We start from the raw sequence: 20497 nt of genomic DNA, 5'->3' as shown, positions 1-20497 counted from the left end.
CTACTAAATTATTTATAATTGATGTGCGTAGAATTTTATAAAGTTGTATGTTTTAAACTTATAATACTGACTCTACTGCCCTTCGGCACTGGTCTTTGTATTATTCATAATTTGCAATCCATACACTAGCAATTATTTCATATCTTTCCTTTGAAGAATTAATAAATTCATTTGTTGCAAACATCTATAATACTTATTTTTACTAAAAAACACTCATATATTCATTCATTATTCTTACTTTGTAATTTGCAAGTTTAAAGTTTTCTATTACTCTTGCCATTTGGGAAACTTTCGATACATTTGCATTCTAATCAATCTATTACAAGTGTCTTAGATCTAAGTGTTTTGTCCAGCATCAACTGCACCCGCCTTGGTTTTGCAAAGCCAAAAGTGCAGGAAACTCGTACTACACTGTTCAGTTTCATCAAGTTGGCCATAACCGGTTGGATATCCCAATATCGAGTTGGCAAGGCTCGTAGGAACTCAATCTGCAGCTTTGGGAACCAACAAGTCCCTTGGATCCTTTGGTTGATTTCTTGTTGGACATTAATAAATTTATGTTATCTTATCATCAAAGATTCGGAGTGAATGAGCAGGGTTCATCACAGTGGTATCAGAGCTTGCATGATAAGTGTTTGAGAATATGTCAAACCACTAGAATTGAAGTTAGAACTGGTTGGGGCTCTTATATGTAAGTGAAATTTAACCTCAACATAATACATCCACATACTCTGTCGAAAAATTATCCTGCAGAAAAAGTGGGTCACATGTTACTAGAAGAATAAATCTAATATCAAATAGATATGTGATGAATGTAAGATTGCATGTAAGAACATAAGATGTAGATAGCGGACAGAGAGTTGCAGTAACATAATTTTGCATCCTTCAACTGTGTTTTAAATAGTATAAATTCTCGAAGCTCCTTAACAGCCTACCGTTCAACCACCTACATCTGTTAATTAATTTGAATAGGCTACCTCCCTTGTCCAAAGATTATCATCTATTAACGCTAGTTCCTGGCCTGATAGAGGCTAATTAATTTGGATCCTCTACACCCTTGTCACAAGATTACCATCAATTGACCTAGTACCTGAACTAATACAGATGGATTAGCTTAAGGCCTTGGTCTAGCCTCGAGGCTGGCTTGTCCTAACTGTGAAAGCCATCAGAAAACAATTATACTATTTGGTCGACTAGCTTCTGTTATAGCTGATTGTAATGAATCTGAGAAAAAATATATGGGGAAAATGTATGTATCTCTATTAGCAATGATACAATAGAATATGTAGGCAAATTATAGATCATTGGAAAATAAACCATTAAGCTAAAATCACTAAAACACATGCTAAAGCAGTAAAGTTGAAAAAAATCCACATCTAACAAGTTGATGCTGCACACACCAAAAAGACAAGATCAGGACAAGGCCTAATGACTTTGATGAAACCATGTGAGATCTACAGCCGAAAGTCAACCCATAAGCAGAATTTACCAACAAAAAGGGAATATTAATAAATGCTCTCACAAGACTCCAATTAAACCAAGGAACAGGCCAACAAGAAACCTAGTACATTGTAACCAGAAATCCTTTACTCACATTTTAAAGATATATAAGCATAGAAAACTAAAAGTTTACATTCATTTAAAGTAAAAAAACAACGTAGCAATATATCAAATATCAGTGAAAATATCTCAGGATCCCAGTATCTTCGCAATATAAAATTTATATATACTTGCCTTTTTCAACAAAAACATGGACCATAGGATTGAAATCCCTTAAAGAATCTTGGCAGACTTCAGCAATTGATTTACCCTTATACTTTGAATACTCTGCATGAATCAAAAAATCCGCTGATAAAACCTCTGCTGTGATAGGACTATCATCCATCAAGGTTAAACTACCAACGCCTGCCAAGACAATGTTTTTGCACAGCTGAAAAAAAACAAAAATGATTATTATACTATACTCGATCAAAATCAATGACCTTACTAAAGTTTATCAATATTCAAGGTCAAACTGCGAACACCTGCAAACACAATGTTTTTGCAGAGGTTTAAAGTAACAAGAATAACTATTATACCATATTCTGTTAAGCCAATATAGTATATGCTCACTAAAGTTTTATCAATAAGTAACAGACTATTGCATAAAGGAGGATATCATTAAAGTTTTTAAAACCAATAAGGTATGCAACAAGACCATAAATGTTTCTATTATACTATTTAAATAACATTGTTTTAAAAGTATATAGAAAAAACAGTTAAGTTTTAAACTACCACAGAAACTCTTTACACTTGACAGAGAACTAGAAAATCTTACAGAAAGTTTTTATCAACACTTCACGAAGGCTTATATCAAAAAAGGCTCTCATTCTGAAATATGATTGGACACTTTGGTAAAATGCATTGCTTTAAAACTAAGTTATCAATACTGGTTCTGTAACAGGCTTGGGTTCGCAAACACAAGTTTGGCAAGAAACAAAATTTGCTTCGGTTCTGGATGTGTGTGTACAAATATACATATATATGTCTAAGCTACTGATTCAGGTGTGAATGCAGATACAGGTGCAAGAACCACATACACCAATTTGTGAAATTTTAGGGGAGTTTTGGGTGTCTATATATCTATCTATTTATTTATATATATATGGAAGAAATATACAGAATTAAATCATTTGATACTGTGAGACTTCATCTTTGATATAGATAAATATTAAATGCCAATTCACACCATAAGAGAATAAATGAATAAAAATATATAATATTAATATTGATATTGTAACATTTTTATATATAATATTTTTCTTTTGGAAAAGGGATAAATATTATTCAATCATAGCAGTGATTCAAAGCAAAGGCCTCAGGCCTACCTAGAAAAGAACTAAACAACCAAGAGACATCACCAACCAATAAATTACATATTCGTGTCCTAGCAGATAAGCCTGTCTAGGATTTCAAGGTGATAGGGAGGTGAACCATCACTCCTCTCAGAGGCCCACTTCGCCAAGCAGTCAACAACTCTATTCCACTCTCGGGGAATATGGTGAAAGGAGAGAGATTCCAAACAACTACACAGATGAAGAATTTGTCTAACCATAGAAGCACAACAATCTGAGAATACAACTTACAAATAATCCTCCTCCATCCTAATGAATAGCCACGCTCAACAGCAACCTTAATAGAAAGAGCTACCTTCAGATTGTTAGAGCCCTTATAAATAGATAAGAAAGAAGTAACACAATCATCATCACCTCTCCCTATACCTCAAATACTTGCATGCACAATACTCCTGCAAGAAGAGCCATTTGTGTCAATATTTAATACCCCCAAAGGAGGAGGTATGCACCTAACATCTCTGTTGATTCTTTGCTTGGCCTGTTGGGGTCTATTGCCAGGTACACACCCCACTTTATTGTTCCCTAGCTGCAGGTTTCTTTCCTCGCTAAGATCAACATTTTTAGACATATCACACTTTGCAAAGATAGTCTCATGGAGCCTGTTAGTTATCATCTGCCACAATTGATAGCTCCCAAGTTGTGAATCACAAAGGACCCTACGATTCCTTTCCATTAACAGGTTTCAGATAATAAGGCCAGACCCAATAGCCCAGGCCACCTGAAGAAAAGACATCTTTCCTGAAGGTCCACCCAAGCTCTCCCAAAACTCAATTAAGGAGGTAGCATGAATACAAGCTTGTTGCCAAGCCTCCCACCACCTGGGCCAGATCTCTCTAGAGAATGGGCAAAGAAACAACAAGTGGGAGCATCATTCCTCATTATGCAAACATAAAGAATAGACAGAAGGTCCCTGGAAACCTCTATTACGATGATTCTTCCATGTAAGGCATTTCCCTCTTAACCACTAGCCACAATAAAAAATTACATTAAGGCCATAAGAAGTTGTTCCATACCTTCTTCCGCCAAGGTATATCTGTCAAACCATGCAATTGTCTGTCCAACTTAGCATAACCTTCCACAACAGTAAATTTATCTTTTGGATTGGGATCCCTACCCAAAATATCCCCCTCTTTATGGAAACTGCATAACCTGCCCTTCAAGATAGAAGCCAACACAGAAAGGTCCTCCTCATAACCAGCTGGGGGCCACCCATGGCAGTCCTTCCAGGAAGTCATCTCCATCTGACCTGGATGCCTAACTACTTTAAAATATTCCACCTTAATCCATCAAGCTTTAGTGAAAATGTTACAAAGAGATTGAAGCTATGGATAACTAGAAAGAATAGGAGGGTGACCATCCAAGAGTCATGCTAAAACAGAGCTTCAAAACCTTCATTACAATCCCAAAGAGGTCATCTTTAACAAGTTGAGCTCACTTTTTAAGATCGTCCCAAATACAAGAACCTTTACCCAACAAATCAAAATTGGCACCTCCTGAGAGTGAGCACCAAGGAGATACTTGTAGGTTTAGATCTTGGCCTGTATCTGAATGTAACTGCAACCTGTGGGTTCCTTCGTTGCATTGAGCAAGGCATGTCGAATATATTGCCTAGTTCAAGATTGCAAAAAGACTCTTCCTTCATATCAGATTAGAGTTTAGGAGGGAGTTAAAATCTGAGCATTCAAGGCTCGAATTGAGAGAAATAAGATTCTAAGATCAACAGAGGAGATTTCACTTCCAAAGAATTTATTTGCAATCTCTGAGGGAGTTTTATGAAGTGAAGATGTCAGCTAAGTGGGTTGCAGTGTTGCACAGCTATATTTGTCATTAGTAGCTCGGTAAGCTTATTCAGGATAAAGAAATCTGGGAAAAGGTCAAGGAGGACGATCTTGGACTTGAGCATGGCAGAAGTTTCAGAGGTGTATATTGAAAACCATTCCTCCAAGGCAAGCATTGCAAGCAATTTTGAATGAGGAGGTTGAGAGCTGCAAATGCTTGAAGATTCAGAAGGAGCTTGTGTGGTACACAGAGAGTGCGAAGTCCTTTGCAGAGGATCAGCAAGCTTGAGAAGCAGTGTGGCTTAGAAAATTTCTTGTTTTGTCAAATATTGGAGCCAACAATAATTTTTTGTGATAATCAATAGCTGTGAGAATGCACCCCCTGCTAAGAGGGAGGGATTCACATTTATGTGTTGTAATGCATTTTACTCTAAGATGGAGAAATTAGAGGTGAAAGCCCTTGCAATGCATTTTTCTCTGAGATGGAGAAATTTGAGGTGAAAGCTCTTCTAATGCATTTTTCTCTAAGATAGAGAAAATTCAGGTGAAATCTCTTCTAGTGCATTTTTATCTAAAATGGAGAAATTTGAGGTGAAAGCTCTTGTAATGCATTTTTCTATGATACGAAGAAATTTGAGGTGAAATCCCTTATAATGCATCTTTCTTTTAGACAGAGAAATTTTAGGTGAAAGCCCTTGTTTCTCTTTCCACTCATGGGAGTAACCATAATCGATGTCAAGTTGAGAGACTCCATGACAACATCATGTTAAGTGACTCCGTGATGAGAGCTTGTGTTTATTCCACTCATGGGAGTAGCCATACTCGGATGTCAAGAGACGTAGTGACAACATCACACTGAGCGACTCAATAATGTGAGTTTGTGTTTATTTTACTCATGGGAGTAACGAGGGTGAATATCATGTTGAGTGAACCCATAATGCTATTACATTGAGAGAATATGTGATTAGGTTTTGCTTTCAACACATATGGGTGCAGCGATTATGTCTGTCAAGTTGAGAGACTCCATGACATAACTGTTACTTATATCTCCTTTGCAGAGAGGGAATATTAAAATTTAGAAGCATCAAGAGCTATCATTCATACATGTGTTGTCTTCCCTACATTGTCATCATTTATTTGTGTTGTGGTTAAACCTGTACATTGTCGTTTGTGGTTACATTGTGAGATTTTGTTTCTATTGTTATTTGTATAGACTTGATAATGTCTTCATGATTGTGATTGTGCAACAATTGTGTTGACGTCGCCAACACATTTTCCATCAAGTTCCTAACTGCTTTGTGGAGGTCTTTAATGTTTGTTGATTTAAATATCTTTAATAAGGTGTAATGGCACATTTTGTAGCCGTCACCATCTATTATAATATTACTTTGTGCGCAAGCATTGTATGTTTGTTGTAAGCGATTATAACTCCAATGTCTTGTATTGCAAAGGCAAAACGGTTGTGTTTATGTCTAGGTATCTCCATTATGGTTACCTTGTATTCTTTCTTACTGATGGGTGTCGGATGATTTTATTCATGAATTCATTCTTAGTGACAGGATTTGTATGAAGCTATGAACTTGTTGACCAGTTATCTACAACTTATCATATTACAATAAGGTATAATGGCACATTTTGTAATCGTCACCATCTATTATAATGTCACTTTGTGTGCTAGCATTGCATGTTTGTTGTAAGTGATTTATAACTCCAATGTCTTCTACTCCAAAGTCAAAACAGTTGTGTTTATGTCCGGATCTCTCCATTATGGTTACCTTATATTCTTTCTTACTAACGGGTGTCAGATGATTTTATTCATGAATTCATTCTAGGTGATGGGATTTTTATGAAGTTATAAACTTGTTGACCAGTTATCTACAACTTATCATATTACTCACATTCAAGTTATCTTGATCAGGAGTTCAAGATTTATCATTGAAGCCCATGCATAATTGGTATGGTGGAATTCAGAGTGATTGAAAGGTGACTGAAGTGATCATTGTGTGGAGATTTGTTTGTTCATTGAGACAATGATACTTTAGGTTATGATTATTCTAGTGTAAGCCTGGGAAACATATTGTATCTGAAACAAAAGACACTGTGTCTATCATTTATAACCGGTTGTAACCGGTTCAGGTTTCATTTATATATTTTGTATGTGACCATTGTGTATATCGATCTTTCTTGTATTGAGAATCAGTGAAGTTCATTAGGCTTGTTAAGCTTGTAAAGCTCTGTATCTAGGTTGAGCACTCAATTAAGGATCAAATTTTTGGTGTGGTTGGTTTTTCATCCTCAAGTACAGGGTTTTCCCAAAATAAATACTGTGTCTTTTGTTCTTTTATATTTGTTGAGTTTCAGCATATTGCATCTATGCCATTTTGGTTCTTAATTTAACATCAACTATCCCCATCAATGAGATTTAGGACATTTCGGCAATTAATATTTGAGACATCGGAGAATATGTTTTACTCAAAATTTAGCTTCACCTATTACTTCATAATATTTGGACTCTCCACTTTTATGGCCCTAAATGTAATAGAAGAGCATATGCACACTATTAGCATTTTAATTTGCACCTTGCAATGCACCCCAAGATAAGAGTTTATCTTTGACAAAATTGTTCTTCAAATTAGATGGAGAAACTCCTTATAAACAAAAATTAAACTAATCTAAACAAAATCTACTTACTACTTTCAATCCATGAATTGTTTTATAAGGCAATTCACCCTAATATTAAACAAAAGTAAGGTGTTTTTTCAGATTTGCCTTGAAAAAGACTAAGATGCTTTCAGCTCAAGGCAAAATATTTCAAGTTTTTTTTCAACTAACAGAAACACTGAGCTCTACATGATTAGATTAATCACCTTAAAGATAAGACTGGGTATTGCAAACTTATAAGGATAGAATAATTTTTAAGAAATGAATATAAACACTTTTGTAGGCTTTTTTTTTAATAAAAATTAATGCAAATCCACAATATACAAAACTTGTAATACGAAACTTGCAAGTTCACTAAAGCAATATGATCTACCTCTACTTGCAACAAATAAATAAAACACCTAAATAGCAATTTAGAAGCAAAATGGGCTTTCCTAAATTCTCTAAAATAAACAATGAATTCTAAAGCAAAAAAAAGCACTCAATGAGCTACAATTTCAATAACAACTTCTACTCTCAGTTAAACTACTAGTGAATATTATTACAAACTATCAATGGAATTCCCTATCTCTTACATGATAAGAATATGTCATGTTAGTAGGCATGATGAATTGGAGACCCTTAGTGTATTTTAATTCTTCTAAGCAAATTGAGGTGTGATAGAGGAATAACTAATTAATTTAGGTTGTATAAAGCTACTCATTTCATGAGCTTATAATTAATAGATTAGTTTATCACTATTGGCCAATTTATTTAAAGGAACGACTTTTGAGGCCCCATGTGTAAAATTCAATCAAAAATATATATTAAAAGTCACTTTGAGAGTGAAGAGAGATATAATATTTCAAATAATGGAAAAAGAGTACAAAACAAAGCTTGCAAGTTAAGATTAATTCTTGACATTTCATCAAAAAGGTGGTGTAAAAAGGAGAGCTTGCAAAAGAAAATTAATTCTTGATATTTTATTAAAAAAGAGGTATAATAAGGAAAGCTTGCAAAAAGAAAATTTGTATTTGGCATTTTATTTTAAAAACCCCAGCTGGAAAAAATTAGCAGATATACATTTGCTGCACAGAAACCCTATGAAAAGGATTGGTTTCAACAATGAAAACCTTCCTAGCCAATTTGTCAATGAATTCTTCTATCATCAATGGTGTCCTGAATGTCTGGAATCTGTGGTAAATTTGCTAACATTTGACATGATTTCAAATTTTATAATAGAATTTGCAAAGAAGTTGAAAAGTGCAGATGTAACAAAAATGTTTCCTTGTAAATCATATCAGATACAAAGAAAAGATCAAGCAATAACTTTGTTTTGAGCAACTACATTATTTCCTTTCCAGGCTGTACCAGTTTGGTAACCCCACCATACCATACGTTGCTGCGATTGCAGACATGAGGAAGGTGTGAGAATATAAGGACTGCCTTAAAACAGGATTTTTAGCAACCCTAACACCTAGCTGGCCCACCCTTCTATCACTATTTGTCATTCCTTAGTGATCTGTAGCAATTTGCCACAGGTCTGACACATCTTAAGACTATGGCTCTGTACACTCAATTGATGACTTATATTAGGATTTTAAAGTTCAAGAAAGTATATTTAGAAACATGACTAAACTCTTGAACCAATATCATTCTACAGCTATAGAGTATTCTCATATATCACACTGTCTGTAAACTGAAGGCTGATTTTAATGTAATATTTGGAAGTTGACTAACTTCCTTAAAACACAATTTTAGCAACCCTAACACCTAATCGACGCACCCTTTTATCAATATTTTCAGACTATGGCTATGTACAATTCATTCAATGGTGATTTTAAAGTTCGAGAATGGAGAACATAAAAGTATGTTTAGAGACATGACTGAACTTTCAAATCGTTGTCATTCTACAGCTGTAGAGTGTTCTCATATATCACACTGTCTGCAGACTGAAGGCTGATTTTAATGTAATATTTGAAAAATGATCGAAAGTGTCTGTGCCCCCTCAATCAATGCTCCGCACCTGTTGTTTTTGTGCAGTTCTATCTTAGTTTCACACGATTTTAGAGTTTCTGCCTGCTAATCTTAGCTACTTACAAATCACCCACTTCAAATGGCATTGAAAAGTGGCGATGACTATCAAAAGGATCAAAGAGGAAAAAAACGAGAACTATCAAAAACATGGAAGTAAAGACTAAAACTTAAAATAAGTATCAGAAAACATAATCACAACCAGCAGATCGTCTCTTTCAGAGCAACATCATCAAGCATCTTAAGATTCACTCCCCATCTTAATTAGTTTGCAGCAATCCAAGATAATCTCAAAAAGATATGGTTTCAATTCTTCCCACATACTGAATGAACATAATGTATACTGATCATTCATTGACTCTGTGCATAGAAACTATTATCTATTTCATTCCCAGGCAAAATCGTAAAAACGAGAACAAAGAGAAACAATGTACGGGAACTAAATAACTTTGAGATTCCCATCTCAACTATATTGAAATGTTAGCATACCTCTGCAACCACACCTGTGATTCCAATAACTAAGACATGAGATTTGCTTAACCTGTAGCAGAGATCACACACTCCCAGGCATCAGTACCATTGAACTCATTTTGAACAAATGCTTCTATGCAATTTGAAGATTGCAACCAATTGTAAATGCCAAATTACAGTTGAATAAAAAAATAAGTTTTTCCAAAGTAAAGAAAACACAATAGTTCTCTTTCAGAAGTGAAACAGAAATTTATATGTAAAATGGAATTTATAGCACTTCAGGTGATAGTATTCAGAGATGAATTCAACTAGAAACCTAATGTTTTAGAACAACTAGAATCATTCCCAAAATATAAGCATGTTTAAGGATTGCAACTGGAAAGAATTGGTATAACTTTAAACAAGAGATAAATATACTTGGAGCAATAGCTAAGCACAGCAATATAAGTGAGAAATTTTAAACTTCTCTCTGATAGGCATATCAATATACTCCTAGATTAACCAACACAGACCAACTGATTACATGATTAACAGTGCATGAATAATTAGATCAGTGCGTGAGTGATATCACAGGACATAAGACATAAAATCACAGTGTATGGTAGAGTCTTCACTGTCAATATGACATCGATGGACTGAATTATATAAGGTAAATGGTTAAAGCACTCTGCAGGATTTTTTGAATATGCATATGAACTTAAGGAATTCTAAGAAATTTTGAACAAGCTGTGCTGGAGGCTCAACATTAAATAAAATTCAACAGATTCAAGATGTTAAATTGTCTAGCCGGCCTCAAGACCTGAATATCTTGTGGTGGAATTTTACTGAGATACTTGGCACATTATTATGGGTACAATTTACAAATGTTTCTGCAAAGCTCGTTGAACCCATTGTGATCGCATAATCGATTTTGGGATTTGTAGGTGTGCTCACAGTTTTTAAATAGTTAAGGGCACATAGCATCAGATTTTTTCACATTAGAAGTCAAGCCCAATGCTGAATCAGCCAGAGCAAACCAACTTTCTAGACATGCCTTAGTGAAGCTACAGAATTTAATATCTGCAGGGGTAAGGGGGTTCATCGTGCAATGAGGTCTGATCCCCAGGTCATCAGGACTGGCTGGCCAAGCTTTCACCGTGCACTTCCTGATAAACATGAGCAACCATTTAAACCATTAACTTTGGTAAATTCAAATTACAAAATGGGCAAGCTATGAAAATGTGTAGCTTTTATCGTAACCTGTGAGTTGTCTTGGAGCATCTAATTGTAACATGCACCCCTGATTATTTCTTTGTTTAGTTTTGCCAACAGAGAGATAAGATAACAAATGAAAAAATGAGATTTGCTGATAAGAAAAAATAAAATCTGAATTATTCAAGATTTATTCATTTTTCTAATATAATTATATTGAAGATTGATATTCATAGCATGTTTGACAACATAAAATGCTGATACAAATAAACCAACAGTCCAAGTTGCTGAAATATCTTTAAATGAAGCAACCCTTCAGACCTGTAGCGGAATGCTCAATTTCAGGACAGTGAGCAGCTCGCTGAAATCTTCATTCTTTAGCCAATGGACAGGTCTCTCAATTGCAGTGATAATGTCAAAATACTCTCAATCGTGCCAATGGACAGATCTCCCAAGCTTCTTCCATGTCTCCTCAGGAAGCACATTAATGCCATACCCTCCATCCACGATGGTGTCTGTCAGAATGCTTCAGATAATACCCATTTCTATCACTGTCAGATGTCTCCCACTGTTGACGGCCAGCAGCATTGGATCTATGGAAGTCTTGGACCTCTGTGTGTTTCGCATGGAGTGTCGTACGGTTAGGAACTAGCATGATGTTTAGGAGGGTCGTGCGCAGTTGTGGCATTGTCTTTGAGAGGTCTCTCAAATTGATGGGAACCTCTTTTCGCATCATTTTCCGCAAAATGTTCTGTTCAGCCTCTGTCCATAGTGAAAAACTTGTCATTTCGTGGGTCTCCCTCCTCTCAGCCATCATCTCTTTTTCTATATTTGCCTTAGCATCGTGTACCCTCCACTTCTCAATACAAGGATCAAGGTACATAGCTTTTTTTGCCTACGCACGAGTGACTGCCAGTACCTCCTTCTTTGTGCTTACCTTTTCAATATTCAGCAAGTTGGCCCCAGACTTTGGACTTGTGTCCTCATGGTCTTCTGGTCCACACATCTACACAAGAACTAAAGCATTTCTTCCCTCGAGCAATCATGAGCAAAGTGTCCCCATTGGCTACACATGTGGCACTGGGTCATTGGCCTTTCCTTCACGCCGTACTAGATGTGGCTCTAACTAGCATTGTTATTGTTATTATTATTATTGTTCCCTCTTCCACGCCCATTGTTCTGGAAGCCACCAAAGGACCCTGTGATGTTATTCGCCTAAGGGTTGGCCGTTGTTGTTGATGTCGAGAACTCTTGGCTGAACAACCCTTTTTGACCGCATCTCTTCATATTGCATGGGCATTCCTTAGTGGAATGTACCATAATTTGGCAAATGTCACAAAAAACACTCTTCAAGCATGCCCCATTGGCATGGCACTCTTCCTTACACTCTATACACCACTTCCTTTGCGGACACAAATTTCTACATCATTCTTAGCATGTCCTTTTGAAGTGCTTGTAATTTCTTACTTGATTCCTCATCGCTACTCAACGCAGAGGAATTAGCGTTGAATTATGACCCGTGTTTTTTCTTTTCAGCTGTCTTGCTCTTGCTTTTGAGATCCATTGCTCTATTCTATGCATCTACATACAATGGTGAAGGTACAATTTTCATTTTCTCCTTCAGTGAGGGTCTCAATCCCTCAAAGAACCACTGCTTCGTTAGGCCATCCGTTGGTTGGCTATCGATAACCCAACAACTCTTTCAACCTCCAACCATATGCTTGGGCAATCTAATCCTTAGCCTATTTGGTGCTATAAATTTCTATCACAATTTCATTCTCATTTCACAGCAATCGAAACTCTATTTGAAACTCCTTCAAATCTGTCCACGAGGTCAATTTGGTTTTATCCACGTCTAAGTACCAATATATCGCTGCTACCCTCAACATGGTTGGGAATTGCTTCGCTCACTCATTGTGGTCTATCACCTTGTTGGCAACCCAAATGGTTTCTCAAGTATTGAAATGGCGTATAGGGTCTTCCTTCCTGTCACCTATGAATTTTGGTAATTTCCATATTTTAGACATGACTACAATTGTTGTTACCTTTCGATGTAGTGTGGTTTCCAAAAACGAATGTGTTAGAGCCAGCTAGGTTACTCTGGCTACCATACCCCTTTGTCCCTCTAACACTTGTAGTTGTGTCGATATCCCTTGCACCATCATCCTTGGCCTTTTCTTCTCGCCCTCGGACCTCGCATGTATCCTCCCTCAATGTGAGAGTGAGGCTCCTCAACCGACTTTTGGTATCTTCTAGTAATTTGTCATGGTCTATGCCTTCACCATTTACTTCGTCCCCTTTCATACGGTACCCTCCTTTGGTACTGTACTCTATGTCTTCAATTTGTCCACTTGTTGTGGCACCTTAATTCCCTTCAGGCATCCTTTCATCTAGCCTTCCCTCCAAGGGTCTCCTCAGTCATCTTCAACACTCCGCTTGTTCCTCGAGTCTATAGGCACTTTGAATATTCTCTTTAATTTTTGTGTTTGTTCAGCAAATCTCGCATTAATTCCTCCTCTTCGAAGGGTTGCCTTCTTGTCTTCGGCTTTCATCCCTTTCCTTTGTCTCCCTTCACCTGTCCTCCTCAAACCTTTGGAGGATTTGTTGTCAATTGTTCTCTCATTTAACTTCATCGCGTGAATTTTGCAGCACCAAGAATGATTGTGCCAACAATCGAGGGAGCCTACTCATCAACCAATCTATAACATGACTTATTTCAAGAGAATGCCACACTACAATCTCGAGCACTTGTTCCTCTACCACCTCTCTCCATATGTGGGTTCTCATTGACGTTTGGAGCAATGAGATGAAGTCAAACGCCAATGTTTTTCCCTCAAAGAAGTCCTTCAACGTATCATCTTCATTGCGGCTACTTCATTTGTAGATGGGTTGTCCCATTATATGTCCTTCATCATGTACCACCATGCTACTCCCAAATTCTTTTTAAGGCAACACCGCCAAATGTTTACCACTATGGGCAACAAGTTTAACACTACAGAATAGATAGTCACAAAAAGTAATATATAATGCAGCACAACACTATTATTCAGTGAACTTACCAACTTTTTTATTATCTCAGCAAATGTTTACATTCATATGTTTCAGACTTACAACGACAACACTACTCCATTCACAATGACGATGATCGGATACAAGTATTAGAATATAAAGGGTCAAAGGGTTGCAACTGACCAACTACCCAAACAGCCTACCCTTTCGGACACAATAATCATACATTAACAACTATTTTACTGAAAACTACTGTAATAGGCAGCAAATAATTCTTGAATTTCTGACTTATAAAGATGACCTTCAAACCCTATGAGAAAAATGTCATACACTACCAAAATATGTCAAATCCTTCTTCATAATTGCAACAATTACGAAAATGGGGTTTTGAAACTCTAGCTCTAGCAACATAAAGTTATTCCAGTCAATAAACCCTAATCAAAACACCATGATGTCAAATGAATGTTATAGCTTTGTCATGATCAAGACGACAATTATCTTTGATTCCTATCAAACCCTCCGAAGAGATTTCCACTTCAAACCTTAAAAATTTTGATGAGCACAATGGTGAATTTTGGATGAATTCACACCTAAGATGGATTTGGGTTTCTGTATAAACCGCTGAGAAACTCCAAGGATTTTCATCCTTAGATTTCCTATTATTGAAAGTCAGGCTCCCAAACTTATTTGAGAGAAAAAATGAATAAACTGAGTATATATCAAATGACTTTCTCAAAACTCCTTTTATACTCCTCTCATGAAGTTTTAAACTTTCAAGAAACCTTATTTACAGTTCCAACTTTCAATATTTTAATATTTAACTTGCATATGGGAAATAATAATATAGTGATCCCTTATATAATTTCTTCAATAATATAAAGGCATTTTAATATTTGTATACCTTCATATGTTTGTACCCCATTCAGCATGATAATTAATTACTTCATGACATTCATATATTAAAAATTTAAATGCGCACTTGACCCCCAATATCCCTTTTGATCATAAAAATGTTTAAATTAAAAATTTATATTTAATTGATAAGTAAATGCTAGAATAGACTTCAATTAACTAATATTAATGATTAAACTCCATTAAATGCCAAATATTAAATCGACAACTAATCTTGCCAACTTTTCAGATATAACTATGGTATCCTATGACCATCTAGATGACTTACAATAAATAATATGGACCAAATGTCCAAGTGACTTACTAAAATTATTGTTGTTTCCCGTCATGGGTAAATAGGTTTAACGCATAATAGAAAAGCAAAGAATGTAACACAGAGTGTCATAGAACTGAACTGCTGATTCTATTCATGTTCATGACAATACAATATGAGATAATGTACTTCTGATTGATCTCTAATGCCGCTCAGCCAGTGCACATATAGTATAATACATAGTTCCAAAAATCGCCATGAAATCGCCGAAATCGCCGAAATCGCGATAAGATTCATGGCTCCCGATTTTTTTGGAATTGGAAATCGCTGGTGGCGATTTTTTCGCATGAATCGCCAAAATCAGCGATTCATGGAAAAAATCGCCAGAATCGCCATCGGGTATCGCCAGAAATCGGCCGCGGCAGCAAGGATAGAAAGTTCAATTTTTTAAAAAAAACACATGTTTTATTTGCTTTCTAAGTTGACTTTCCTCTTTGTTATAACCCTAAAGAGCCTTCTATTTGCTTAGTATGAGTAGAAGAGAGGAAGAGTGAGAGAGAAGAAGAGAAAAGAGAATCCATAGGTTTCCAACCGGCAAGAAGGAAGAGCACCAAAGAGATCAGAAGTCCATTTGGGGAGGCCATAAATTGCATTGGGAGCATTAAGGAGTCAATATCAACACTCCTCAACTCATTTGCAAGAGGTAAGTGTTGGTTTTTTTTTTGCATGTTAGTGTAGTATGCATTTTTTGTTAAATTTTTTTAGTGTTCATTTGCAAATCTTGAATGTTTTTTATTTTTAGTTTTACTAAATTGCAAACTAGGGTTTGTTGTTTTGTAGTTTTTGTTTATTAGTTGCAAACTTTGATTTTTTACATGAATTTTTTTATTGCAGCAGCCCTTTGCTTTCATTTTCCAATTTCCACAATGGGTAAAAAAGATGAATGCTGGAAATATAATGAAGAGTTTCCTGGGAGAACCAAATATCAAACAAAATGTATATTTTGCAAAGAAAAAATAAATTCGGGAGGTATCTATAGATTGAAATACCACATTGCTGGCATACCTGGCCATGATGTCACAGTTTGCACTCAACAAACCGCTGAGGCAAAACGCTCTTGTTTAGTGGCATTAGAAAAAATTGAACAAGACAAGTTGACTAAGAAAATGCAACTTGAAGGGTTAAGAGGTATTGGCTCCCGTGCTCCCACATCCTCAACCGCATCTACATCTGCAAGTGCATCTGCATCAGCTTCCGCATCCGTAGGTTGTGTTGGGGAGGGTTCTTCTAGGCCTCCTTTTCATCCTAGTGCTAGTGCTCATGTGAGTGTTAGTGGTAGTCGGTCTCATACTGAGACAGAGTCCAACACCAACCTATTGCGGCCTAGAGTGCGGAAAAGCAAAATGGATAGTTACTTTGTGCCCCGCACTACTCCTGGCTCCCAACCCACGCTTGAGGGCATGGGTTTGAACAAGGAGATTCATGATGCTGCCAGAAAAGAGATTTGCAAATTCTGGTACTTTTGCAACATTCCATTTATTGCAGCCAGGTAATTGATTCTTTTTTCTTTGTTATCTTCAAAGTTAAAGTTAAAAGTAAAAGTAAAACTTTAATTATATCTACTTGTTTTATGATTTTAGTTTTTGACATCTAAATTTCTAATCAATATCATTATCTATTTGTGACAGGACTCCTTATTGGCAGAACATGATAGATGCAGTTGCCATTTGTGGTCCGGGGTTTAAAGCCCCAACTGAGGCTGAGTTGAGTGGATACCTCCTGGAGGAAATGGTTGAGGATATGAGGCATGAGCTTGAGGACAACCGAAAGGAGTGGATCGAAAAGGGTTGCACCATCATGACTGATGGTTGGACAGATAGGAGGGGAAGAACACTCCTCAATTTTCTTGTATCCTGTGGAGGTGATTGATCATTCTACTTTCCTACATACATAATTTTGAATCGTGATTGACTATTTCAAATTTTGATTTGTTGATTGCTAATAGTAATTATAATTCGTTGTTTTGTTACTTGTAGGATATACCATGTTCCTCAAATCCATTGATGCTTCTGCTCATGTAAAAAACGCCACATACTTATGTGAGGTTATTGAGGAAGTTATAGCAGAGGTGGGGGAACAACATGTGGTGCAAGTGGTGACGGATAATGCAGCAAGTTATGTTGCTGCAGGTAAACTTTTAACTTTTTAAGTTTTGAAAATAAATTTATTTGAATTTTGAACTTTTTCTAATTCTAACTTAGAATTTCTAAGTTTCCTAAGTTCTAAGTTCTAACATGTTTGAAATTTGAATTTCTAATTATCTTAAAATTGTTGTAGGCAAACTTTTGATGGAGAGGCACCCCACCATATTTTGGTCCCCTTGTGCAGCACACTGCCTTGACCTCATGTTGGAGGAAATTGGCAAACTTGAGTGGGTCAAGTCATGTGTGGAAAGGGCAAAAAACATATGTAAGTTTATTTATAATCATTCATTTGTCCTTAGCACAATGAGGAAATACACAGGAGACAAAGAGTTAGCTCGTCCAGGGATCACGAGGTTTGCCTCGAATTTCATCACCTTGCAGTCCTTGTTGACATCAAGGGATGATTTGAGGAGCATGTTTGTTGGGCGGGAGTGGATTTCATCTTCCTATGCTACGACCACTACAGGGATAGATGTGGTGGATTGCATATTTGATGATGATGGTTTTTGGAAACCTGCTAGAGAAATACTTAAGGTAATTTTATTGCAATTTAACATTTAATATTTTACAGTTTACTATGCTAATTGTTTAATGATTTAGTTTTACCTTATATTATTGAATTATTCTATGTTTAAGTTTTGACTCAAATTTTTGTTTTACTTTATATGTAGGCCACTGAGCCTCTTGTATCTCTCCTACGAACTGCTGATGGGGAGAAGCCCTCTATGGGCTACATATATGAGGGCATGGATAGGGCCAAGGAGGCCATTAAAGCTCAGTATGCAGGAGTGCAGGAGAAGTATGCCCCTATTTGGGACATCATTGATAGGAGATGGCAGAATCAGCTCCACAGACCCATCCATGCAGCAGCTTACTTTTTGAATTCGGCATTTCGTTTCCGTCCTGACTTCAAGGCGGATGAGGAGGTTCTCACCGGATTATATACAGTGATCCAGAGGTTGAGTACTGATGAGGATAGCAGTGCTGCAATTATTGAGCTTGATAAGTTCAATAATAAAGAAGGGCCACTTTTCTCTAGCAGGGTAGCCATAGATGCTCGGGAAACAATACAGCCAGGTAAAAATTAAATAATATATTCAATGTTCATGAATCTAGATTCTAAACTTAAAGTTGATTATGTAATTTTAGAGTTAACTTGTAATTTGTAATTTGTAAATGAGACTAATTATTTTTATTTTCCCTTATTTCAGATAGATGGTGGCAAATGTTTGGGGCCACAACCCCAAAACTTCAAAAAATTGCCATTCGTATTCTGAGTCAGCCAAGCAACGCTTCTGGATGTGAGCGCAGTTGGTCCATGTTCGAGCACATCCACTCGAAGAGGAGAAACAGGTTGACAGTGCAGAGGTTGAATGATCTTGTCTTCGTTCATTACAACCTCCATCTTAGGATCAGACAGATTTTGGGCACTGACTCCTCTCCGATCATTCTGGAGGAGATTGATCCAGAATCAGAGTGGCTGACAGAGGTTGTAGATCCAGTCTTCACTGAGGAAGACCGTGCGTGGATTGACCAGGTGGATATAGAGGCTGAGGCAGCTAGAGCACGTTCTTCAGGCATTGGTAGACGCACACGTGGACGCACAGACACAGGCCCTAGTGACATTCGTGAGCCCATCTTATATGCGGGAGATATGGCTCGACAGTCCTCTAGGACCTACATTAGACGCCTTGCTACTAGGCAGACTGGATACTCAGAGGCTGAGGCTGAGGCTGTAGCCGAGCTTGATGATGATGTTGAGGATGATGATGACTATGAGCCTGAGGCTTGAGCTGGAGCCTTGTTTTTATATTTTGTTTACAGATATTGATACTGAATCATTGATAGACATATGTTTCAAAGTTTCAAACTTTCATGGATCTTCATCTTAGATTCTTACATAAATTTATGATTTGATGTCTTATGGATCATCTTACATACATTCTATGATTTAAATCATTATGATCATTTGATTTCTATTTACTTCAGCTAGCCTACAATTTACATTTTAGAATCTTAGATAACATAGTAACGTATGTGATGGATTTTATGTTTCATGTTTATGTATGTTAAGTTTTAACTTCTATTTGATGATGTTATAGTGTGCTTAAGTTATATTCAATAAAGGGTGCATGAAATAAGTTTTAAATTGTTAAAATCTTTAAATTTAACGGGTTTTTTCAAATTTGCCGATTCATCGCCGATTCATTGCCGATTCACGATTCGATTTGACCTTGCCGATTCCGATCCGATTCCGATTCACATTTCTTTGGTATAATATTCAACATATGGGATTGATCTCTAATGCCGTTCAAGTGGTGCACATATAGTATAATATTCAACATATGGGATTGATCTCTAATGTCACTCAAGCGGTGCCAAGAACTATTTTCTGTGCATGCCAATTACTAAGTTAAGCTATCAATCCAAAATCCTCTCCCTATTTAGAACACCATGAAAGCACAACATATGAAGAGCTGCAACCCTCATCCTTTGAAGAGAATAAAATTAATTAAAAGATATAAAGAACGAACCTTTGTATAACTACTAATAAAAGTTGGAGGTGGGATACAATGGTTCCTATTACTAATCATTCCTTACATTATTTTATATTGAGTTTTCTTTCCCGCAAGAATGAAAGATGATTCCCTTGAGTTTAGAGACAACAAAGGGATTTCTAGGAAATCTACACCGCAAGGGGGGTGTCTATTTTCAGATCCTAGTTCTATAACTTTTGCATGGTCATAATGATTGTGTAAACATCAAATTTGATGATAGATGTTTATATAAACAGGAACATTAAATGGTGACATGTTGCAAGAACCAAGAAATATATAAATCTATTTTTAGGCAGAATTGCAAAGATACTACCCTTAAGACAGAAGAACCTTTTCCAACCTACAAAAAGTATGGTTTCCACTAAGCAAGCATGTATTTGCCTTACCCAACATATGGATTGTTCAATGGAATTGCTGCCAAGTTTTTGGTTTTTGTCCATAGATCTGCACAAGACATTGACTACTAGGAGTACTATCACATTTGTAATAGGAGAAGGTCTACACATATGAAGATTCTATTATTCTTGGCCAGTATAAACTTTTTGGCTTGTTT

General features: G+C 36.4%; 2 protein-coding genes across 4 annotated transcripts in view; one reads left to right on the top strand and one right to left on the bottom strand.

Annotated features, from left to right (window-relative positions):
* Window positions 1-20497, bottom strand: part of LOC149557007 (SUMO-activating enzyme subunit 1B-1-like) — a 175453-nt gene that overhangs the window by 110657 nt on the left and 44299 nt on the right. For both annotated transcript variants that reach the window (XM_089831660.1, XM_089831661.1), the window contains exons 3-4: window positions 9836-9887; window positions 1731-1930 (exon numbers count right to left, since the gene is read on the bottom strand). In XM_089831660.1, the coding sequence (XP_089687786.1) occupies window positions 1731-1930; window positions 9836-9887 (252 nt within the window). The remainder of the gene's footprint in view (window positions 1-1730; window positions 1931-9835; window positions 9888-20497) is intronic.
* On the top strand, window positions 15561-19369 carry LOC149557008 (uncharacterized). Of its 2 annotated transcripts, XM_089831659.1 has the most exons (7): window positions 15561-15885; window positions 16077-16731; window positions 16871-17103; window positions 17219-17371; window positions 17520-17920; window positions 18058-18463; window positions 18598-19369. In XM_089831659.1, exons 2-7 carry the CDS (start codon window positions 16109-16111, stop codon window positions 19176-19178), a joined length of 2397 nt encoding a protein of 798 aa, XP_089687785.1. In that variant the 5' UTR covers window positions 15561-15885; window positions 16077-16108; the 3' UTR covers window positions 19179-19369. The 2 variants fall into 2 exon arrangements, with proteins under 2 accessions (XP_089687785.1, XP_089687784.1); XM_089831658.1 differs by having other exon boundaries at window positions 15561-16731.

This window comes from Cupressus sempervirens, chromosome 5, assembly GCF_028749045.1.
Source record: "Cupressus sempervirens isolate cs-2001-9-10 chromosome 5, ASM2874904v1, whole genome shotgun sequence".
Lineage (NCBI taxonomy): Eukaryota > Viridiplantae > Streptophyta > Pinopsida > Cupressales > Cupressaceae > Cupressus > Cupressus sempervirens.
This window is presented reverse-complemented; position numbering and strand designations above follow the sequence as displayed.